Below are 20,631 nucleotides of genomic sequence, written 5' to 3'. Positions count from 1 at the left end.
ATCCAGTTCCCACATATTACATGCGCTAGTTGGAGAGTGGTGTTAATAAAGAGTTACAAGGAGCATGATTTTAAAATGATTTCATTAGAATCTGTGTTAAAAAAAAAAAAAAACAAAAACATGAATATAATTTTGGTGTTTCTTTGATCCAGGAGGTAATGAGTGTATAAACAAAGTTTTATATATAAGATTTTAGTATCTTAGATTGTATTTTTCCATTTTCTCCCAGTGCTTAGCAGTTAATTTAAACTGTACTAGCTGCCAGTGATTTGATTTACTTAAAAAAGCAAAATCCTGATTGACTCTGATCTGTTTCTTTCAGAAAAGTCACTACCCATATAATGGATTTTATAGATTAGATTGATTAGCGTGGATATCTGTAACAATACAGGAAATATACTTTACTACTCACTTCTGCAAGTAGTCATGACCGCTGAAGAAAGAATCTTTTTAAACTACAATGGAATTCATTTGGATACTTTTATGGAAATGCTAATTTTGTTTTTAAGTCTTGGTAGTTTTTTGCTAACGTTATGAACAAGCAACGAGCTTGTCTTGTTAGGTGGACACACAGTAGTAAGAATGTCTAGAAGAGGACCAGTTCTTCACAGCCGGACCCAGTGGCTGCTGTTGGGCCTTGCTTTGCTCTTCAGTTTGGTGTTGTTTATGTACCTCCTGGAATGTGCCCCCCAGACTGATGGAAATGCATCTCTTCCTGGTGTTGTTAGAGAAAATTATGGTAAAGAATATTACCAGGCCCTCCTGCAGGAGCAAGAAGAACATTACCAAACCAGGGCAACCAGTCTGAAACGCCAAATAGCCCAGCTGAAGCAAGAATTACAAGAAATGAGTGAGAAGATGAGATCTTTGCAAGAGAAAAAGAATATCGGGGCTAATGGCATAGGCTATCAAGGCAACAGAGAACAGACACCTAGTGATCTCTTAGAGTTTCTTCATTCCCAGATCGACAGAGCTGAAGTTAGCATAGGAGCCAAACTACCCAGTGAGTATGGAGTCGTTCCCTTTGAAAGTTTTACTTTAATGAAAGTATTTCAGTTGGAAATGGGTCTCACTCGCCATCCTGAAGAAAAGCCAGTTAGAAAAGACAAACGAGATGAATTGGTAGAAGTTATTGAAGCTGGCTTGGAGGTCATTAATAATCCTGATGAAGATGATGAACAGGAAGATGAGGAGGGCCCTCTTGGAGAGAAACTGATATTTAATGAAAATGACTTCATAGAAGGTAATATGAAAAGCGTGTTGATAAGATCCATGCAAGTTGTCGTCTGACCTCCACCTACATGCTGTGGCATGTGTACATGTGTATGCACACACACACACACACACACACACACACACACACGGCCACACACATGCACACATACACACAAACATATAAAAACAACTTCTACTATTTTGGTAAATTCCTTATGTTAGTATGAGAGAATACTAGTAACATATGCTAATATATCAATTTTTACCATCGTTCTAAAGCATTTACATTGTTATCCATTTAATTTTACCCAAAATTTGAAATGGCTTTTAGAAAAAGTTAAAATGAGATCATAATAAAAACAAGAATAAGAGTTGGGAAAACAGAATAAAACTAAGCCTAAATACAAGAATTTTAAGTTGAAGGGCTCTTGTGGGCCATGTGATTTACATTCCTTTCTTATCTGATGTTGATGTTCCTCTTATGTTTTTAAAAATGTATGAAGTAAGGCTCAAACTTTGAAAACCATTTGATAAGGAAAAAAATCTAATGCTGTAGGTTAATGGTGTTTTTCCATTCTGAGAGAAGCAAATGGTCACAGCATCAAAGGGGATACATAGTTTTACATTTGGAAACATAAAGCAGCACATTTACATGATATAGACTGCAGAGAGGAGCTGCAGTCCTTTATTTCTATTTGTGTGGGTGTTTTGTCTGCATGTGTTGCACCTCATCCTTGCAGTGCTTGCAGAGACCAGAAGGGGTCTGCCATATGAGGACTGGGAGTCAAACTCAGGTTCTCTAGGAGAGCAGCCAGTGGTCTTAACCTCTGACCTATCTCTCCAGCCCCAGGATATGTTTTCTGAGATGGTATAAAACTTAAAGGTCATGTAAATTTTAGATATTTGTTAATTGTTCTAAAAAGAGATAGTTGTATATCACTACCAGTGTCCATTTTAATGCCCACTGCTAGAAACTTAACTGCAATTTCGGATGTAAGTGTTTTTAAAAGTTCTTTGTTTTATTACATAAGCATTCTATCAAACCATTTTGTTTGACTCCAATTATCATAGCTGTCAGTTGTATGGCTTCTGAACCTATCAGGCAAGGCATCATGCTTCGCTGGGGCATTTTAGCTACCTTCTCCCTGTGACGACCTCTTTTTTCCTGCTGTTAAGTCATGCTAATTTTTTTTTCTTTTACTAGTTGTTTCTCTCAAAACTCTTCCAATTTTTTAAAAGGCTTAGTTGGGTTTTTTTCTTTTCTTTCTCTCTCTCATTGCTTTTTGTATTTCATGGTAGAATTGAAAGTTGCAGAGGAAATAGGGTAGTTAAGTGGCATATGACATGTCCTCATACCTACTCTGAACTATGACAGTTGTATTCTGCAGCTTCTGCTTGCAGTTTTCCTTAGCTCCTGTCCCTTTAAGGACTTCTCTTTGCCTGGATTATAGTCTGTCTCTTACTTTTCCTCCACTGTGCCAGGACTGTCCCTCTCCTAAATTAATTACTGGCAGCCACTAAGCAAGCTTCTTCCAGGCCTTGGTGTAAATATCATTCCTTCCAGGAAGTGGCCTCTAGCCTCAAGCCTAAAATAGTGGTGCTTTCTTTCTGTTGCTCTTGCCACCTCTGTAAGTCGTCCTCTGTTACAGGACTTGCTGCAGTAGGCGGTGTTGCTCCTATCCTAGTTGGTTGTTCTTTTTAGACTGTAAGCCTTAGGAGGGTTGGGGTAAGTCTAAACTTTTCGCTCCTGAGGGTTACACTTAAAACTCATATTGCCCAGTCAACCTCCATGCTTTCTTCCTAATTAACCACAGATCGTTATATTGAAATCTATTATTTCTTTGACTTTTTTATATATATGTACATATATATGTGTATGTATATGTGTATATATTTATATGTATATGCATGTGTACATGCATGCGTGTATATAAACATATATGCATACATATATACATAGTATGTTGTCACCGTTTATTTTTCTGTGTTCCTCACTAGACTAGCCCTTCCTTACAACTGAGACCACATGGTCTCTGTATCATAAATGACTAACACGAAGGCACTTGATTCATGTTTGTTGAGTTGAACCAAGTAATAAAAGTTTTGGGCTCAGGATTTAATATTACAGAAGTAATTTGTTTGGCACTATGGTAGTAGGGTCTGGTATTAAGGGGAAAAGTCATATGTAAAAAGGAATAATTATGATTGGATGTTATTTTGTGGATTGAACAATATACCAGAGCGAAAAGCTTCTTTTGTAACCCTTCTCTTACAGAGTGGTTGTTTCTGTCTGTGCATGGGAGTAGGTATTTTCACAACTAAATAAAGTCACTACAGTCTGGTTTAATACTTTTGATCCTTGCCTGAGTGAAGTCTATATTACTGTTGAATTGAAAACTTTGACATAACTTGTTCTTGTTCCAAACTCTTTCCTTTAGGCTATTACCGCACTGAGAGAGATAAAGGCACACAGTATGAGCTCTTTTTTAAGAAAGCAGACCTTATGGAATACAGACATGTGACCCTCTTCCGCCCTTTTGGGCCACTCATGAAAGTGAAGAATGAGATGATTGACATTACGAGATCAGTCATTAATGTCATCGTGCCACTTGCTGAAAGGACAGAAGCTTTTTCACAGTTTATGGGGAACTTCCGGTAACTCTGAACTTGCAGATGTGGCCAAGTTCTTTAATGCCATATTTTGTCCAGGGTTACTTAATCTTCACCAAGTATGATTACTTAGAATTATAGAAAAATTTCATAGGCTTTAAGGGGTATTTTTTAGATTTCTCTTTTTCTTAAAGCATATATAGTACATTATGTTTCTTGAAATAAATTTGAAGGTGCAACTGCTTAGAAACTCAATTTGATGATGTTATGTTTTAATTTAAAATAAGCTGGAGTTTTTGAAGATCTGTTTTACATGTATGAGCGTTTACCTTCATGTATATATGTGTACCACGTGTACAGTGTCCATGGAGGCCAGGAAAAGGCATCAAGTCCCCTAGAAGTAGAGTTCTAGATGGTTGTGAACCTCCATGTGGGTACTGGGAACCCAATCTGGATCCTATGCTAGAGCAATCAGGGATCTTAACCACTGAGCCATCTGTCTAACCCCAGTAAGTAAGCTGAACTTTGAAAAGCCAACTGTATTGAAGCCTAATTTATGTACAATAAAATCCATAGAGTCTGCTGGGCGGTGGTGGCACACTCTAATCCCAGCACTCGGGAGGCAGAGACAGATGGATCTCTGTGAGTTCAAGGTCTACAGAGTGAGTTCCAGGGCAGGCTCCAAAGCAATACAGAGAAACCCTGACTTGAAAAACCATAAAAAAAGAAGGAAAAAAACCCATATAGTCTAAAGATAACATAAAGAATATTTTAAGATTAAGTCATATTTTCATGACTTGAGAAATCTGTAAATGCACAAACCACAACAATGAAAATCCAGAACATTTCCCTCTCACAGTAAAATCTCTTGAGAGCAATTTGAGTTTTAAGATTGAAATGAACTTAAAAATTTAAACATTCAACTAAAAGTAGGAGAGCATTCTATCTTAGGAAGCAGAGAGCTTATTTTGCTGTTTTAAATTGCTAAGTGTTAACGTGAATGGAAAATGCCTTTTTGTTTCAATTTAGCAATTGCCATGTTTTAATATACCAGTTTTAGTTCTTTATGAGCCTAATCTTTATTTTCATACATAAAAATTAGTTCTATGGTAGAATATCCAGGAATCATACTTCAACTGAGTTGTGCCTGTTTGAAAAAGCTCCTGTGAGATATGATTTCCTACAACTTTTAAAAATTGCCTTTCTTGGCATTACTTTAAGAGGCTACATCATCCTCTTTCCTAAGTAACCTACATCGTGACAGTGATTCTTGGTGGCAGGTGTAATCTTCTGAAGTGTTCCATTTGAGAACAGTCTCTTAATCTGAGACATTTATTTGTTTGCTTCTAAACTGATTGAACATACTTCCTTAAATAGTTTTTAATTTGGTACAGAAAGAAATTCCACTGCAAATGTTCCAAAAATGTTTTAAAATATGGAAGTAAAGTAGCCATGGGCCCAGAAAGATTGTTCTCACTGACACAAAGACCATTTGCCTTTGCTGTAATACCTTCAACAATAGGGCAGGATCATCACTTTTATATTTACTTAATGCTACATGTGATTTCATTCAGTATTGATAGTGTCTTATTCACTTTCTTGCCAGAATGCCATGTGATTACTTTGTGAATGAGTTGTGCCTTGTATGTTTTCTTGAACAAACACTATCTTTCCATTCTCTTAGAGATGTTTGTATTCATCAAGACAAGAGGATTCATCTCACAGTTGTGTACTTTGGGAAAGAAGGACTATCCAAAGTAAAGGCTATCCTAGAATCTATCACAAGGTTGGTGAGCCACGAGCATGTTAGCATGTGTACAGATGATGAGAATTCAGGAACTGAGTGTTAGTGATTTTAAATAGGTATGTGAGCAGAGCTCAGTTCATAAAGTACTGTTGAACAAGGCTGAGGACCTGAGCTTGAGTCCTCGGAGCCAACGTGAAGCTGAGCTTGGCAACATGTGTCTGTATGAGGCAGGAGGATATCCAGAAGTTCACAGACAAGCTGACATATGCAGTGGCAACACAGAAACCCTGTGTCAATATGGAAGGCAAAGTAACACCCAAGATTGTTCTCTGACATTCACTTGCACACACACAAATGTGCACACACATGTACACACATACACATCATACACATATATCACACACACACAAAGTTTCCTGAGTGTGTGTGTATAGGTGGATGGTAATGATAGTAAATTTTTCACTTCACATGCGACTCTACAAATCTATCTTCCCTTAATTTCGAAGCAGGCAGCCCAGAATGATCAGGGTGTCCTATGATCTATCCACTTGCTGTATCTTGCAGGTTCTGTCTCCTTTTCTAAATCTAATCTCTGCTTTAACACTGTCTGAACTTACCTCACCTTTCTTCCCTCCTATACCCATGCTTCTGCTCTCCTCAAAATGGTGCTTGAGTCTCCTATGTCTTTACAACCCCCTACCTGAGTCTGCAGTGCACAGTACAGACTGCTTTGTTTCTGTTCTTTTACAGCCAAACTTCATGAAAAAGTAATTCTGTAACTAAGTAGCTCATGTACTACCTAGCACATAGCAGATGCTCAAAGATTTGAATGAATGAACTAGTAATTCTTTAGTAATTTTCCACTCTTTAAAATGAAAATTTTCTCTCCAAATTATGGGCCTGAATGTAAGACTCAGTTGCCAAATTCGACATTTTTCTCTGATACCCCCTTTGATGATTCTTTTACATGTGGTAGCCAGTCCTTCCTTCTGTAGATCTTTTATTGTTGTCTGTTTTTACTGTACCATAGACTGCATATCTTACATGGCTTTTTTTTTTTTTTTTTAAACCTTTCTGCTGATTATGAGCAGCCATTTTTCTTGAATCATTCAGCTAACATCTGTTGAGTCCCACCTACTATGATCCAGGTGTGCTGCTTGGGATTCTAACTCAGGCAGTTGGAAGAGTGGGCATAAACAAGAGTGTAAAGCCCTGTCCTGCGAAGACTCTCACAGCCTTGATGGACAAAACTATGACTTATCTTTCCCTCTCCAAATAATGGTAGCCCTCTTTCAGCTCAGAGGCAGACCATTTTCATAGGCCCTGCCTGGGCCTAGTATCTGAGAGTGAGTCAGTCTACTCTGTACTTCTAATTGTCTCTGCTGAGTTACTTTCTATGTGGGGCCTTTTCTTGTCCCTTCCTTGCCACTGCCACTGCCTAACCCCAGTTCTCACTTCCTTCATGCCCTACTTCCCTCTTTACTGCTTTCAGCCACCTACCAAGTACCAGTCATTTACCCTGGTGTATTCCCAAAATCACCTCCCTGTGCTGCCAGGATTCCTCTGTAGGAAATGGTAAAAACCTTGAGCCTACTTAAGGAGATTATATGCAACACAGAAGAATCCCAGAAATGAAAGGATTATTGCAAATACATTTGGAGAAGAAAGTAATCAAAATAACTTTGGGACCCGAAGGATTGGAATCAGGCACTTAAACACCGCGAAGATTTTCTTGTAGTTTTTGTTGACTTCATTCTCCTGCTGCAGGCTGTCTTTTTCCATATGGTGAAGGATATGGCTGTTGGTGGCTCTGGGCTAACATATTCTCAGCTTTGTCATCAGAGTTTCAGTAGAGAAAATCCCAGGGAAGGACATTTTACCCACCCACTACTCAGTCATTGTGGCTGAGTGGAGTGGTGGCTTCACAGTTGGCCACACACGACTAGAAAATTACTATTATTGGGGTAGGTAGAGTGAGGGATATTTTGTGATAAGTGCATCTAACCTGACAGTGGGCAGTTTCTCAGAGAGAAGGGAGAGATTTATGTACCATAAGATGGAGAAAGAGCCCTGGGTTCCCAGAACTTTTGGAGTCACTGTAAGCACGGCATGAGTCTGCTTCATTTGTCTCCATGATTACCCCTGCTGCACTTCTGTGAGAGCAGGCGTCCTCACATGCAATCCTATTCAGTGGTTTTCTAGCATTAGTACCAGCGGCACCTAGTGGACTCATTAAAGCAGCTAACTCCATCCCTTGCTTCTGAGACAGAGACTCTGGTGTAGCTCTAGAACTTACCATCTGATTGAAGATTGAGGGCTTCATTATAAGAACCACTGTACTAGCAGAAAACCCTGCTGACTCCTCCTTCCTTTGAAGATACTAACAAAGTTGTGTGCCCTGGGATGGATGGTGCTCCTCGGTAGAGCTTACAGTTGCTTAGTGTGAGCCTCTCATTATTTCCGTGTGCGTCATCTGACCCAGCTACTTTTGCTTCTGAGGATTATTTGAAATGACCTTTTAACTTACTTTCTTTGGAATCCCACCAAGGTGTAATTGAAGTTCCCCATCTGACATTCAGTTATTGTAGGCAGAAGCAATCTCTTCCCAGAACCACTGTTCATTCATTCAGCAAGTACGTGTTGAGCTATTACTCTGAGGGACACTGTGTCATAGTAATGAAAACAATCTATTTCGATGGTGTGGGGAGATACCCAAACAAACATGCCGATGATTCTGAGGGACACAGCTGAAGAGGATAGAGGCTAAAGAGCCTGCTTCCTATGTGACATCAGAGGATAGAGCCATCTGACAGAGAGCACTTGTCTGAGGATCTGAAAGAGGCTATAAGAGCATTCTGTGTGTACCATTTATGTGTAATGAATTACTAGTTACCAGAAGCTATGGCTATTTTTCCATGTATATATGTTTCTTTCACAGTACATTTTTAAGACCTCAAAAGGCTGCGTGCCTTTAAGATATCATACCCATTTAGAGTGTTACTTCAAATGTGTGCATTTGGTGACTATCTTTTCCTGATAACGAACAAACATGTGAAGCTTAATATTTCCTTACCCTGTGTGAATATAAAACCAACATAATAAGTTATTTGAAATATAAAATATATTTTGTAAGTTCTGTTGAAGGACATCAGAAAAGTTTTAAATAGAACTTACTGGCTCTTGTATGTGCTTTCGTTATAGTGAGTCTGGTTTTCACAATTACACCTTGATTTCACTGAATGAAGAATTTAATCGTGGACGAGGATTAAATGTGGGTGCCCAAGCTTGGGACAAGGGAGAGGTCTTGATGTTTTTCTGCGATGTTGATATATATTTCTCAGCTGAGTTCCTTAACAGCTGTCGGTTAAATGCTGAGCCAGGTGAGTAAAACTCTGTTAACAGCTGAGCGTGGAGCTTCGAGGAGTACTGATGTCACATTGACTGGAGGGAAAACAAGTTCTTATTAAACCTTAGGATGTTTTAAAAGTTATATTAGGCCTGATTTAATTGAAACAATAAATGGTAAATTGAAATGTTGAGGCTCTGATGTTCAAATCCTGTGTTTCCTTGGAGTCAAATTCCAGGGTTCTTTTGAAGGGAAGTAAAGAAATGCAGAGGGTTGGGTGGGGTGCTTGCCTAGTGTGTGCAGAACCCTAAAGTGGGAACCATGAGTGAAGGAGATACAAAAGAAGGTAAGTCTGGAAATTGATGACAGGGAAGCGGCTCAAGTCAGAAAGAGTCGCACACAAAGGTGGTTTAGAGGGGAGAGTTAGAAGTTCTTAGTCTCAGGAAGATGATGTGCCCCCCCACACACTCGCATGCTCATGCACACATCTAACACAGGCATGCAGAAGTCTGTGTGCAAGTAGTATTCGGTCTCCAGATTATGCATTTTAAAGTACATTGCTTTACATTGTAGATATAAAAGAAGTTTGTAAATGTATAAGCCTAACAAAATAAAGAGGCTGCTGTGTAGGTCCCTTGATCACTGCTGGATATTGATGCTAGCATATCTGTCTGATGCCAGTCATAGCAAGGGTTCCTCTACTGAAGTGCAATGGCCTAGTTAGCTGGTAAGGACCTTGAGTGCCATCAGTTTGAGTGACAAGGTCTCTCAACTTTCCCAGGTTTTGATTTAAATCTGTCTGCAGTTCGGTTTTATTATTCTTTATATAGTTATGCATTGCACAATATTCCAAGTGTTTACTGTTTTATTGACTGAAGAGTGAAAAACAGAAGTGTCTGAATTTTTTGGTGCTTGTCAGAGGTTAATTTATATGTTCCTGCTGAATGGGTGAACACAAAGAGTAATGAAATGGGTCGGCCACCTACTGAGTGCCTGTGAGAACACTTCTGTGTTCCTCCACAGGGTTGAAGGGAATCAGCATGCAACACCCTTAGTATGCTTTTTTACTGTTATTTTGCAGCTCCAGTTTCATAGTTTGACCTGTTAATGTGTTATAAAATAGACAATGATATTCTGTAACTTCAGTATTGATAAAATCACAACAATAAGAGATAAAAGTATACTAATACGAGTCATTCATTTGTAATCTCCTTGCATGAAATAAGCATGTATTTTTATTTATAGGTAAAAAGGTATTTTATCCTGTGGTGTTCAGTCTCTACAACCCCGCCATTGTTTATGCCAACCAGGATGTGCCACCCCCTGTGGAACAGCAGCTGGTGAGATGGTTTTGGTTATGAAAGCCTCAGTGATTTCTTCTGCTTTCCTCTATGTTTGTTGTACCGTAGAAATAAAGCACAGGTCCATAGCCTCTTTTACGTTCCCACCCCTATCAAAAGACTTTCATTTCTATTACTTTAGAAGTAACTGATATTGGCTGGAGAAAACATTTACAATAAAAACCCCCGAGTTCCAGAAGGTAGTGATTGTATAATCACAGTTCTGCCAACTTATTTTAGTAATACTAAAACTAAAATTAATTTTTAAATTCTACTAACTTGAAATTAAAACTGCTTTGCAGAATAACTTTAAGGGAATAGTACACTATTAGAAATTATGTAGAAAGTCATGAAAGGCAATGCTATGCATCAAGGCCTATAGTTATTGCCTAAGCTACACTTAAATAAGTTTTTTTTAATGAAATAAACTCACTGTTTGAGCTGATGTGGTTTACAGGGACATGATAAAGCTAGGATGTAGTCTTCCTGTGATTCATTCACCTGTTTGCAGGGCCAGCACTTTGTGCAACCATGTACAGAGCAAGCGTGAGCACACTCACAGTTCCCTGGATCTTATGTATAGGTCAGTATTGCTTAGGGATGTATGTACAAATGGGACCAAAGTGGCAAATAGATCACTCACATCTACCTAATCTCCTACCCCCAAATCTTTTAAAAGTGAATGGCTAGGGAAGGACAGACACCTTCTTCAGTAGTACAGCCACTGATGGGAAGCCTATGCTCCTGTAAATCTCTCTCCTCTAGAGTCCTATAAACAGCCCTAGTGAAATTTATTGGATTACAGAAAAAGAAAGAGGATGAACAGATGTGGGGTGTGGGGGGAAATTGGGGGTGAATCCAATCAAAACAAATTACATGTGAGAAAATGTCATACTGAAGCCTGTTGTTGTGTATAATTATTATACTGTGAATAAAAATTATTTCAATTAATAATTAAAATGGATACATGAGAATTGCAAAATAAGATAAAGTTAGCAGATACAAGTTTTAAGACGCTTACATATGATGCATAAGAGGGTGGGTAAGCTCACTCAGCAGGTAAGAGCCCTTGTTGTGTAAGCCTGACAACCCAGATTCCATTCCTGGAACCTGTAATAGGAGAAATGGTGAAGGATAGCATCAGCAGCAATCTCAGTATCCCTGATGTGTGTGATACCAGAGACAGGGCACCTCACCTACAGTCTCAGTATAATCACTGGAAAAGTTTCAGACAAACTCACCCTGAGGGGCATCCTGCCAAATACCTGACCATAACTTTTTAAAATTCAGTGTCATTAAAACTCTAAACTCAGTCTCTTTACTTGAGACAGAAACTTGATCTATTTAACATTTAAAGTGATACTAAAAAAAATAATAATAATAACCACATATAATAGAAAAATGAATTAAAAAGTTGACCGTAATTCGCAAATACAATTAGTCAACTTTTACTAGGAATAAAAGAGCTTTGTGAAATTACTTCTTTTAAAAATCACAGCCATGCACGTGAGTGGGACGTAGGCCAGTTGTCAGTGTCCATGATCAAGTTTACTGGAGCACACCCTACTACTCATTTGATTATTATTGTCAATGACTATTTTCACAATGTAAGAACTGTGACAGACTGTATGTTCTTTAGACCCTAAAATATTTATTCCATGGCTTTCTACAAGATATGTTTGTAGACTGTTGGCTACAATACTGCTCCCTAACCTCTACTAATCTTCTTACCAGCAGGCCTTTGTGAATTGTCCTTTTGTCTAAACTCTTCCCTTAGGATATCTTTACCTTGGTTCTCTTGTCAGTCAGATTCCAACTTCTAGCTTCATTTCTGTGGGAAGCTGTCTCAGTGCTCTGCTGTTTAGATGAGATACCTTACTTTAGCTCTCCTTACCATCATGTCCTTACCCAGGCCAGCATCAGTGGACCTAAGTACCATAGGTACTTTCTGTAACCCTCCTCCTTTGACTGCTGTTGTGTACTGTTATCTTGCAGAATCCCAGCCTTGTTACAGATGACTGTCACCCTGGCCCTATGGACTGACTGCATTCCTACTCCACACACATTCTGCCTTAGATGTCTGAGTCCAGGCCTCGACTCCTGGGCTGCGGGGGAGCCATGCATCCTACTTCTAAACCTACTTATAGTCCCTGCCCCCCCCCCAAGCCTTCACCTTCAACTTACTTTGTTTCCTATCTCATTTGGAAAAGATAAGCACCCAGTTCTTCTTACAAGCTCTGTCTGCCTTACTGCCCCAGCCTCTGTCCACTTCTTGTGGAAGAACTACCCCATAGGAGTGAAGACAGGACCAACTTCCTGGGACCAGCTTGCCCTTTTGTGGTAACTAGAGCTGATCCATCCCCCTTAACGAGGACTCCTTCAGCCTTTCTTCCTAACTGGTATCCTAGCATTTTTGCCTCTTCTGAATCACCCTAGGTCCTTGCTTACTGTATTCTTGCCTTCCTTTGTCATTCCTTCCTTTGTTGAACACTCTTTAAACAAAGCTCTATGGATGCTGCCCTCCTGGTGTTCAGTGATGTCTTCCAATTGTTTGCATAGCTTCTCCTCATTTCTTTCAGATCACTGCTCAAAGTTTTAGCTCCTCAAAGTGTTTTGTAAGAAACTATTACCTGGAATAGGCTTTTCCTCTGTTGTGCTTTCCTTTGTCTTGATATATGGCGTGGCCTTTATGAAATGAATATGTATTGTCTTGCTATTTTCTTGCAAATCCCTAATTTTGTGTTTCTCTACTTGGACTTCAACAGGAACAACTTTGTTTTAATACTGGTTTTCCTCATGGCAGAAAAGGATTGGGTAGTTTCAAGTTTCTATTTGTACCCTTCATCAATTGTTGGCACACTCTGTAAAGCCCATGGGAGATATTTTAGGGTTTCCAGACCAAATGGTCTGTAACTATGCAGCTTTCTCTCTGTATGGTGAAAACCCCCATACATCTTTGTCATGATAAAATTATTTATAAAGTGAGTGGCAGGCAGGAGTTAGCAGCCCAGAGCTGTAGCTTGTTGACCTCTTGCTTATGCCACATAAAAAGAACAAATTGTCTTTTCTACAAATTCCTAAGAGTAAGAAGATCTAATGTGCACAACAGCCCTCCCTTTTTAGCTTGTTGGTTTGAATTCTGTCTTAATACCTGTTAGCAATCAACTTATACAAAGTGGGGTGAAACTGTCTCACCGGTACAAAGTATTTATGGCCTGTTGAGAAGCTAAAACTTACAGACTGCATAGGAGCAAATAATTACCAGAACTGAACTACACCAAAGAAGCTGGGGAAATGAGTGCTGGCAAACACCCAAAGGTGTGTGTATAGAAGTGGCCATGGTACACTGTGGTATATGAACGTTTAACTCTTGTTCTGTCGTGAGTCAGGACTGTGCTGTTTTGATATTAGTAACCTCAGACTGAGCTCAGCACAGGGCTTGAGTTCAGTTAAAATGCAAGTGATAAGAACCCTGTGCACATGCAGATTGGAATATTTATTTGTTCTGTAAGGTTTTAACAGAATAAGTACATATGATCCTTTGTCAGTCGCATAAATGATAGAAAGAAATCTTTTGTAAATGGCTTGTTTAATTATTGATTAAAACTTCTAGTTATTAAAGATTAAATTGATTTTTTTTTCTTCTTTAACATAAGGTTCATAAAAAGGATTCTGGCTTTTGGAGAGATTTTGGCTTTGGGATGACTTGTCAGTATCAATCTGATTTCCTGGCTGTTGGTAGGTATCCATTACATCTAAGGATAGAACTTTGTAAGGCCTTTATTCTAGGCCTTATGGCATTTTCCCAAAAGGTATCAGATTTGAGTACTTTTGGTTAAATTGTAAGGATTATATCTGACATATGAAAGGTAAAGTGAAGTTTATAATTAATGTCTTGGATTAGTAAAAGTGTGGTTATAAAGGTAAAAACTAAATTTACTAGTTTCTTTAAAAACAAAACCCACATGTTAAGAAAACACTTGACTGCGTGTTACTGTTTTTGTTGTTTAGCGAGTTCTTCCAGAGCTCTCTAACTTTACCATGTGTCAGTAGGTATCACAGCCACAAGTAATCGTGGAATACCTAGTTAAAGGACTTCCTCTTTTTCATTTAGAGATGAAGCCCTTTTTAGTTTTCTGTTTAAGTTCTATGCAAAATCCCAGTTTTAAGACAAGGGGGAAGGGGCATCTCCAAAGTGGGAGCTGGAGAACTTGTCTAGCCCTAGTCCAAAGAAGTGGTAACGGTCTGGCTTAATCTCCTTCTTCCCCTCAGTTTCAGTCATATTCACACACACGCACACACGCACACACACACAAAGTGTCCAAGAGTAGTTTGGCAAAGAAAAGTAAAATGAATCTTGTTACTCCAGATCATTCAGTGTCTCCATTTCCATAATGTAGTGGGAGCTATAGGACTTATATCTGTGATATTCTTAATCCATAGTAAATTCAATTTATAATTAGCCACTTGTTTTTTTATCATTATAATACTCAAATAATGGAAAAATAAGAAACAGTGATAAAAACAAGTGCCAGTTCCCTGATTTTTTAACATAGTAAAACAGTAACCATTCACTATCTTTCAAGAATAGATTTTTGTACACTGTAACAATATTGTGAATGTTGTGAGGACTATGTTGACTGATAGATCACATGTGAAATTTACCAACTTAAAATGTATAGTTACCTAACTTACATAGTTATCAACAGTCAATTTAGACTGTTATCACCCTTAAAAGAAACCTTATGCCCATTAGTAATTATTTCCCATCAGTTCCCTCACTTCCAAGCCCATTAATCTACTTCTGTTGATTTGTGTCTTCTAAGCACTTAACATAATTGCGGTTGCACGATCCATGGTCTTTTATTCTTTCATAATAATGTTTTCAAGGGTTAGCTGTGTGACATGGGTACTTCATTCCTTTTTTTTTTTTTTTTTTTTTTTTTTTTTAAGCCAAATAATGTTCCACTGAATGATCATATCACATTTCTTCTGTCTGTAGAGAGATACTTGGGTTCTGTGTTTAGGCTATTATGAGTATGTCTGCTATGAACATTTGAATATTTGTGTGTACACTTTTGTGTAGATGTTTTTCATGCTCCTTCCTGTAGTAGAATTGCTGGGTTATATAGCGTGATGTTTCATCTTGAATATCAACTTGAAGAAATTTAGAACCACCAAGGAAACAAAACTCTGGGCATGTCTATGAAGGATTTTCTAGACTGTATTAATTCAGATGGGAAGATGCATACCAAACGTGGGCTGTGCCATTCCATGGGCTAGGGTCCTGACCTGAATAACAAAAACAATCTAAGTACAGGATTCACCACACTCCTGCAGCCATGCCTGCTGGGATGTACCCTTGCTTCATGTCAGGTATTAGTCACAGCAAGAAGAAAAATAATGCATCAGGAATTATATTTCACCTTTTCAGGAACTGCCATGGCACTTTCCAAAAGGCTGTATCTGTTCACATTCTCCTAGCAGTATATGATAGTGCTAATGTCTCTACACCCTATTGTTTATATTGTTATCTTGTTTTTAAGATTGATTTATGTATTTTATGTATATGAACGTGATGTCTGAGTGTATACCTGTGCCCAAGAAGAGGGCACCAGATCTCGTTACAGATGGTTGTGAGCCACCATGTGGTTGCTGGGAATTGAACCCAGGTCCCCTGGAAGAGCAGCCAGTGCTCCTAACCTCTGAACCTTCTCTCCAGCCTGTTATCTTTTTTTTTTTTTTTTTTTTTTTTTTTCATCTGTTACAGAGTTGAGTGTGTGTGAGGTAATATCTTGGGGGTTTTGTTGTTGGGCTGTTGGCTTAGGTCTCAGTGTTCTAGTAAACTTGTAACCTGTACTGAGAACTTGGTGCATCCTTCTTCCCTCTGCTTTTTCCGGACAGGGCAGCTAGAGGGAGGAGAGAGTTAGATGTTGTCTTAGTCCAGGCTCTGATTTAAAGCAACAATAAGAAACCCCAGCAGATCAGTTCTAGTTGAAGTTGCCCCTGATGTCAAGCTTTACAAGAACGGAAAGCTCTAGTATATTTCAGGACGGTTTCCCATCCCACTCTTGTACCTCATTTTGTAGACACCAGGACTTTAAAAATGGAGAGCATTTCTTTTTTCTGTTTTTTGCCCTGAGAACCTGGTGGAACTAGAGGTAACCCCTTTCCCCCTACTGTGAAGCCCTTTGTGGGTAGGTCCCTGGAGTCTAACTTTCAAACATGTCCAGCATGCAATTTGGGAATTGTGGGTTTTCCTGCCGTAGTACTGGCTCCCGAAGACATTTCTTCGGCAGCAACTTGTGATTCTTTGTACCTTCCTGTCTTTCTATCCAAGTTTCACCCCGTGACCTTACTTCTCAGAAGGCTCTAAGAGGAGCCTTTTTATCTGTTAGGACTGAGTATTGTTTCCTAAGTTTCTTGAGTGCCAGACTTAAGAAGCTCCCTTTGCATTTAGATTAAGCATCTATACTATCTTTAATATTTGAACAGCTTATTCCTGTTTGTAAGGAAAAAAGCAGAGTTGCATCACATTTAGCATTTAGTAATGTATGACTTTTAAACTTTATAGAGATTCAAGGTATGAATGTGAAGTTAAATCATATAGCATAATTTGAAAGGAGATATAATTTAAAAGTCTGAGTCTTAAAGAATTTTGTTTTTAGCAATTTTTTTCTAACTGTTCAAAAAACTTCAAGTACTCTTTTGTTTTCCTTCTTTAAAAAGTCAGTTGTTTGGGGCTGGAGAGATGGCTCAGTGGTTAAGAGCACTGGCTGCTCTTACAGAGGTCCTGAGTTCGATTCCCAACTCCCACATTGTAACCCATTACCACCTGATGGGATCTGATGCTCTCTTCTGGCCTGCAGGTATACATGTAGACAGAGTACTCATTAATTAATTAGTTTTTTAAAAATCAGTTGTTTAGCTTGAGCCCCGTTTTAAAAGTGTCTCCATCTCGTTGCCACCCACTACAGTTAGCCTCTACTTTTACTACTTCGTCAGAATTTTGCTAATAAGATTATAACATTTATGCTGCCAGGTCCACTGACACTCTCTTTTCTCTTTAATTCATTCATATGGAGACTGGACCTGGCTGAACCCCGGGCACAGCCTTTATCTTTTTGAGACAGGTTCTTGTAGCTCAGACTGGCCTCAAACTTAAGACCCTCTGCCTCTGCCTCTGCCTCATGAGCGTTGGTATTATAGATGTACACGACCATGCCCAGTGTTCTTTGAATAGTTTTCTTTTTTCTTTCTTTTTTTAAGTCCCTAATTGAGTGACATGAACCTGGCAACTTCTTCCTTGAATAGACTCTTCAATTGGCTTCTGTCTTGGCACCTCTTCCAGAGTTTTCTCCCTTGCCTGAATTTACTTCTCAGCCTCTTGCTGATTTACCTTCTTCTGCCTATGCTTACCTCTGAAACTTGGCATTTATTATTGTTTAAATGTAGGCCTTATTTTTCTTCTGAACTCCTTCAGCTTCCCTAAAGAAGATGTAAGTAATGTTTACTCTTCCTCCACAGACCCAAGGATAAACTGAGGTACAATCCACCACTGCACTCCATTGAATTCCTTAGGCTTACTTATAGGCCAATGGGGGTTGCAGGTCAGAGCACAGAAGACTTTAAAGCAGCCACACTGGAAAGTTTACACCCAGTATATATAGATAGACTCCCCCATGACCAAGTCTTTTCTACACTGTGTATTTCTGTGCCCTCCCAGAGGCCACTTGCAGTTAGGGCAGAATTGTATATCCCTGGTTGGGATACGGAGCTGGATACTGCAGTGAAGGTCCCACAACCATCTCTGTTCCTCCTGTGAGGGAAGGTCAGGAGCCAGCAAGTTGAGCTTTGGTGATCTTTTGGAAACAGGGTCAGCTGAGCTCATGAAAGTGATGGCAATATGACCCAGAGAACAATTCCACATAACAACATCTGTGCACCCAGTCTTTAACTTCTGTCTCCAAGCATCCATTTCTTGTGTTTTTCCCTATGGAAAATTTTCTATAACAAAGAAAACCCTGTTTCTTGAGGCATAGAAAAAAGTATGTTAATGGTGGGGATGTGTTTATATTTCCTTCTCCTTTGACTGTCTGTGGAACTGAGTGATCTTAAATATTTATCATGACGGTGATGTTCTCAGCTGCTGATGTTACTTGTGTAGTCTGAATGCCTGCTGTTACTGGGATTTCCAAACAGGAAGTTATCCTTCTATGCTGTCGTCTTTGTGCTATACCATGCCATCTCATGTGAAGCGCAACATTTAATATGAAGATACTGTCTGTGCTCTCTCTGCCTGTCAGACGCTTGAAGTGTCAGCTTTGTTCCTGCAGGTGGATTCGACTTGGAAGTAAAAGGCTGGGGTGGAGAAGACGTTCATCTTTACCGGAAACACTTACATGGTGATCTCATTGTGATCCGGACTCCAGTTCCTGGTCTTTTCCACCTCTGGCACGAGAAACACTGTGCAGATGAGCTGACGCCTGAGCAATACCGGATGTGCATCCAATCCAAAGCCATGAACGAGGCGTCTCACTCCCACCTAGGAATGATGGTCTTCAGGGAGGAAATAGAGATGCATCTTCGAAAACAGGCGTACAGAACCAACAGTGACACCGCTGGGTAACAGCCACCAACACATGAAAGTCTGAACCACAAGCCAGCATTGTTTATTCAGCCTTAATTCAAACCCCAGATTCTGTGCCTCTTGCAGAGGGGGAAAACTGTTTATTTTTTATGTTCTTTCTGATTTTTTTTTCTTTTTACTTTTTTTTTTTTTTTTTTTTTTTTTTTTTTTTTTGGTTCAGCTTGATATAAGAAGAAAACACAGGTGTTTTGACACAAAGCAGTCTTGTGAGAGTACTGTGGTAGAAACAGTTGACATAATGAAATTTGGAATTTTTCCAAAATAGTTTGAAATAGAGTCTGCCTGGTACCTGTGTTCTGATTGGTTCAGGTATGCTAGGCTGACGTTGGGTTGCTTGGCACGTCTATAGGAAACAGAACATTGGCTCATCATGCTGTATAGGCAGATATCACCTGTGAACCACTAAGTCGATCATTCAACTTCAGTTTTTAAATGAGAGCTTTTGTTGATCACATGTAGAATATTTTTCACAGAGAATAATTGGCACATCTGGAATCTGCAGTCCATTAAGAAGATAGAAATCAAAGCCCCTTAACTTCTTGTTGCTTTACCTCTAAATATCTTCTTTAAGCCAATGACTACAGTAGACATAGTTTAGACTCTACTGCTTGGTGATAAATAAAATATATCATAATGTTATCATCGTGTTCAGAATACATAGTCAAAACTGCAGCAGATGTTTTGAACAAACAAGAAAATACAGAAGCTTTTGAACAAAGCATTTTATTACAATACAGGAGAATACCTACATTTGGGAACATCTTTTTCTATATGCCAGACCTTCCTGAAGAGGCATAGAAGATATGAACATTATAGTGAGGGGTTGGATGGCTTTTGTTTTGCACTGTCTTATTTAGCATGGGTATATATATATATAGATATAGATATATTTATTTTCTAATGCGTTAATATTTGCCACAACTGTATTTGCATTTGTATTATACTTTAAATTGAAGGAGTTTCATTGAAAAAAGTGGTTCAATGCATTATATAGTAAGATCACTCTGATTTTAGAAAAGGGAAGGAAAGTAATCATAGAAATATGGATTATGGAGTACTTTAAATATTATGTACAAATTGAATGTTATTTTAATTGAAGTGTAAATTATATTAATGAGATAAGAAGAATGAGAAATTATATTCTAATGAGACTGTACTATAATATTTATCACATGTGGATACTTTATCATTGGGCCATTTACTGAACAAAGTAAAAGGCATGCGTAATTTTTTAACCCTTGACTTTTAAAAGGGACCTACTATTTGTATATAACCCATGAAAATTCAGAAAAATCTTTTTTTTTTATTCAATAAGTCATACACTTTCAAATGTTACAAATGCCAAACTTCTAGGTGCTAAAGTGAATCCAATTTCATAATAACTAATTGTTGCGAATTCTAGCTTGGATGGTGTTTAGTTTTTTTGTTTTTTTTTTGTTTTTTTGTTTTTTTTTAGATATATAAAGTGCTCTGTACAGAATAAGAAAAGCCAGCATATCCTTTGTACACATTAATTGTGAAGACCATGAACATGGTGTTTGAAATTAGGGAACTGAATTATTTACAAAGGTGGATTTGGGTTGGTTTTGAGATAATCAAATGATTTTTACTTTAACTCCTATTTTTTAAAACTAGCTTTTAACTAAAGATATAAGCTAGGCAATGAGAGCATTACTATATTTTTTACATTAAGTGGTACCAATAAAGTATTTTGTTACCAAAA

General features: G+C 38.5%; 1 protein-coding gene across 1 annotated transcript; it reads left to right on the top strand.

Annotated features, from left to right (window-relative positions):
- The first annotated feature begins 393 nt into the window (after positions 1-393).
- On the top strand, positions 394-20,631 carry Csgalnact2 (chondroitin sulfate N-acetylgalactosaminyltransferase 2). Its single transcript, XM_051203553.1, has 7 exons — positions 394-1,243; positions 3,654-3,870; positions 5,510-5,611; positions 8,774-8,952; positions 10,164-10,258; positions 13,915-13,996; positions 18,595-20,631. The coding sequence occupies exons 1-7, from the start codon at positions 583-585 to the stop codon at positions 18,885-18,887; spliced, it is 1,629 nt and encodes a 542-aa protein (XP_051059510.1). The 5' UTR covers positions 394-582; the 3' UTR covers positions 18,888-20,631.

This window comes from Phodopus roborovskii, unplaced genomic scaffold (assembly GCF_943737965.1).
Source record: "Phodopus roborovskii unplaced genomic scaffold, PHOROB, whole genome shotgun sequence".
Classification (NCBI taxonomy): Eukaryota; Metazoa; Chordata; class Mammalia; order Rodentia; family Cricetidae; genus Phodopus; species Phodopus roborovskii.
The sequence above is the reverse complement of the archived record's forward strand: the minus strand, read 5'-3'. Positions and strand labels throughout refer to the sequence as shown.

Bases quoted from the DNA above. Each gene is read 5' to 3' on its own strand.
- Csgalnact2 (XM_051203553.1), top strand. From the start codon at position 583: ATGTCTAGAAGAGGACCAGTTCTTCACAGCCGGACCCAGTGGCTGCTG. The intron at 8,953-10,163 runs GTGAGTAAAACT...TTTTATTTATAG, and splicing joins TCGGTTAAATGCTGAGCCAG to GTAAAAAGGTATTTTATCCT. The intron at 13,997-18,594 runs GTAGGTATCCAT...TTGTTCCTGCAG, and splicing joins ATCTGATTTCCTGGCTGTTG to GTGGATTCGACTTGGAAGTA.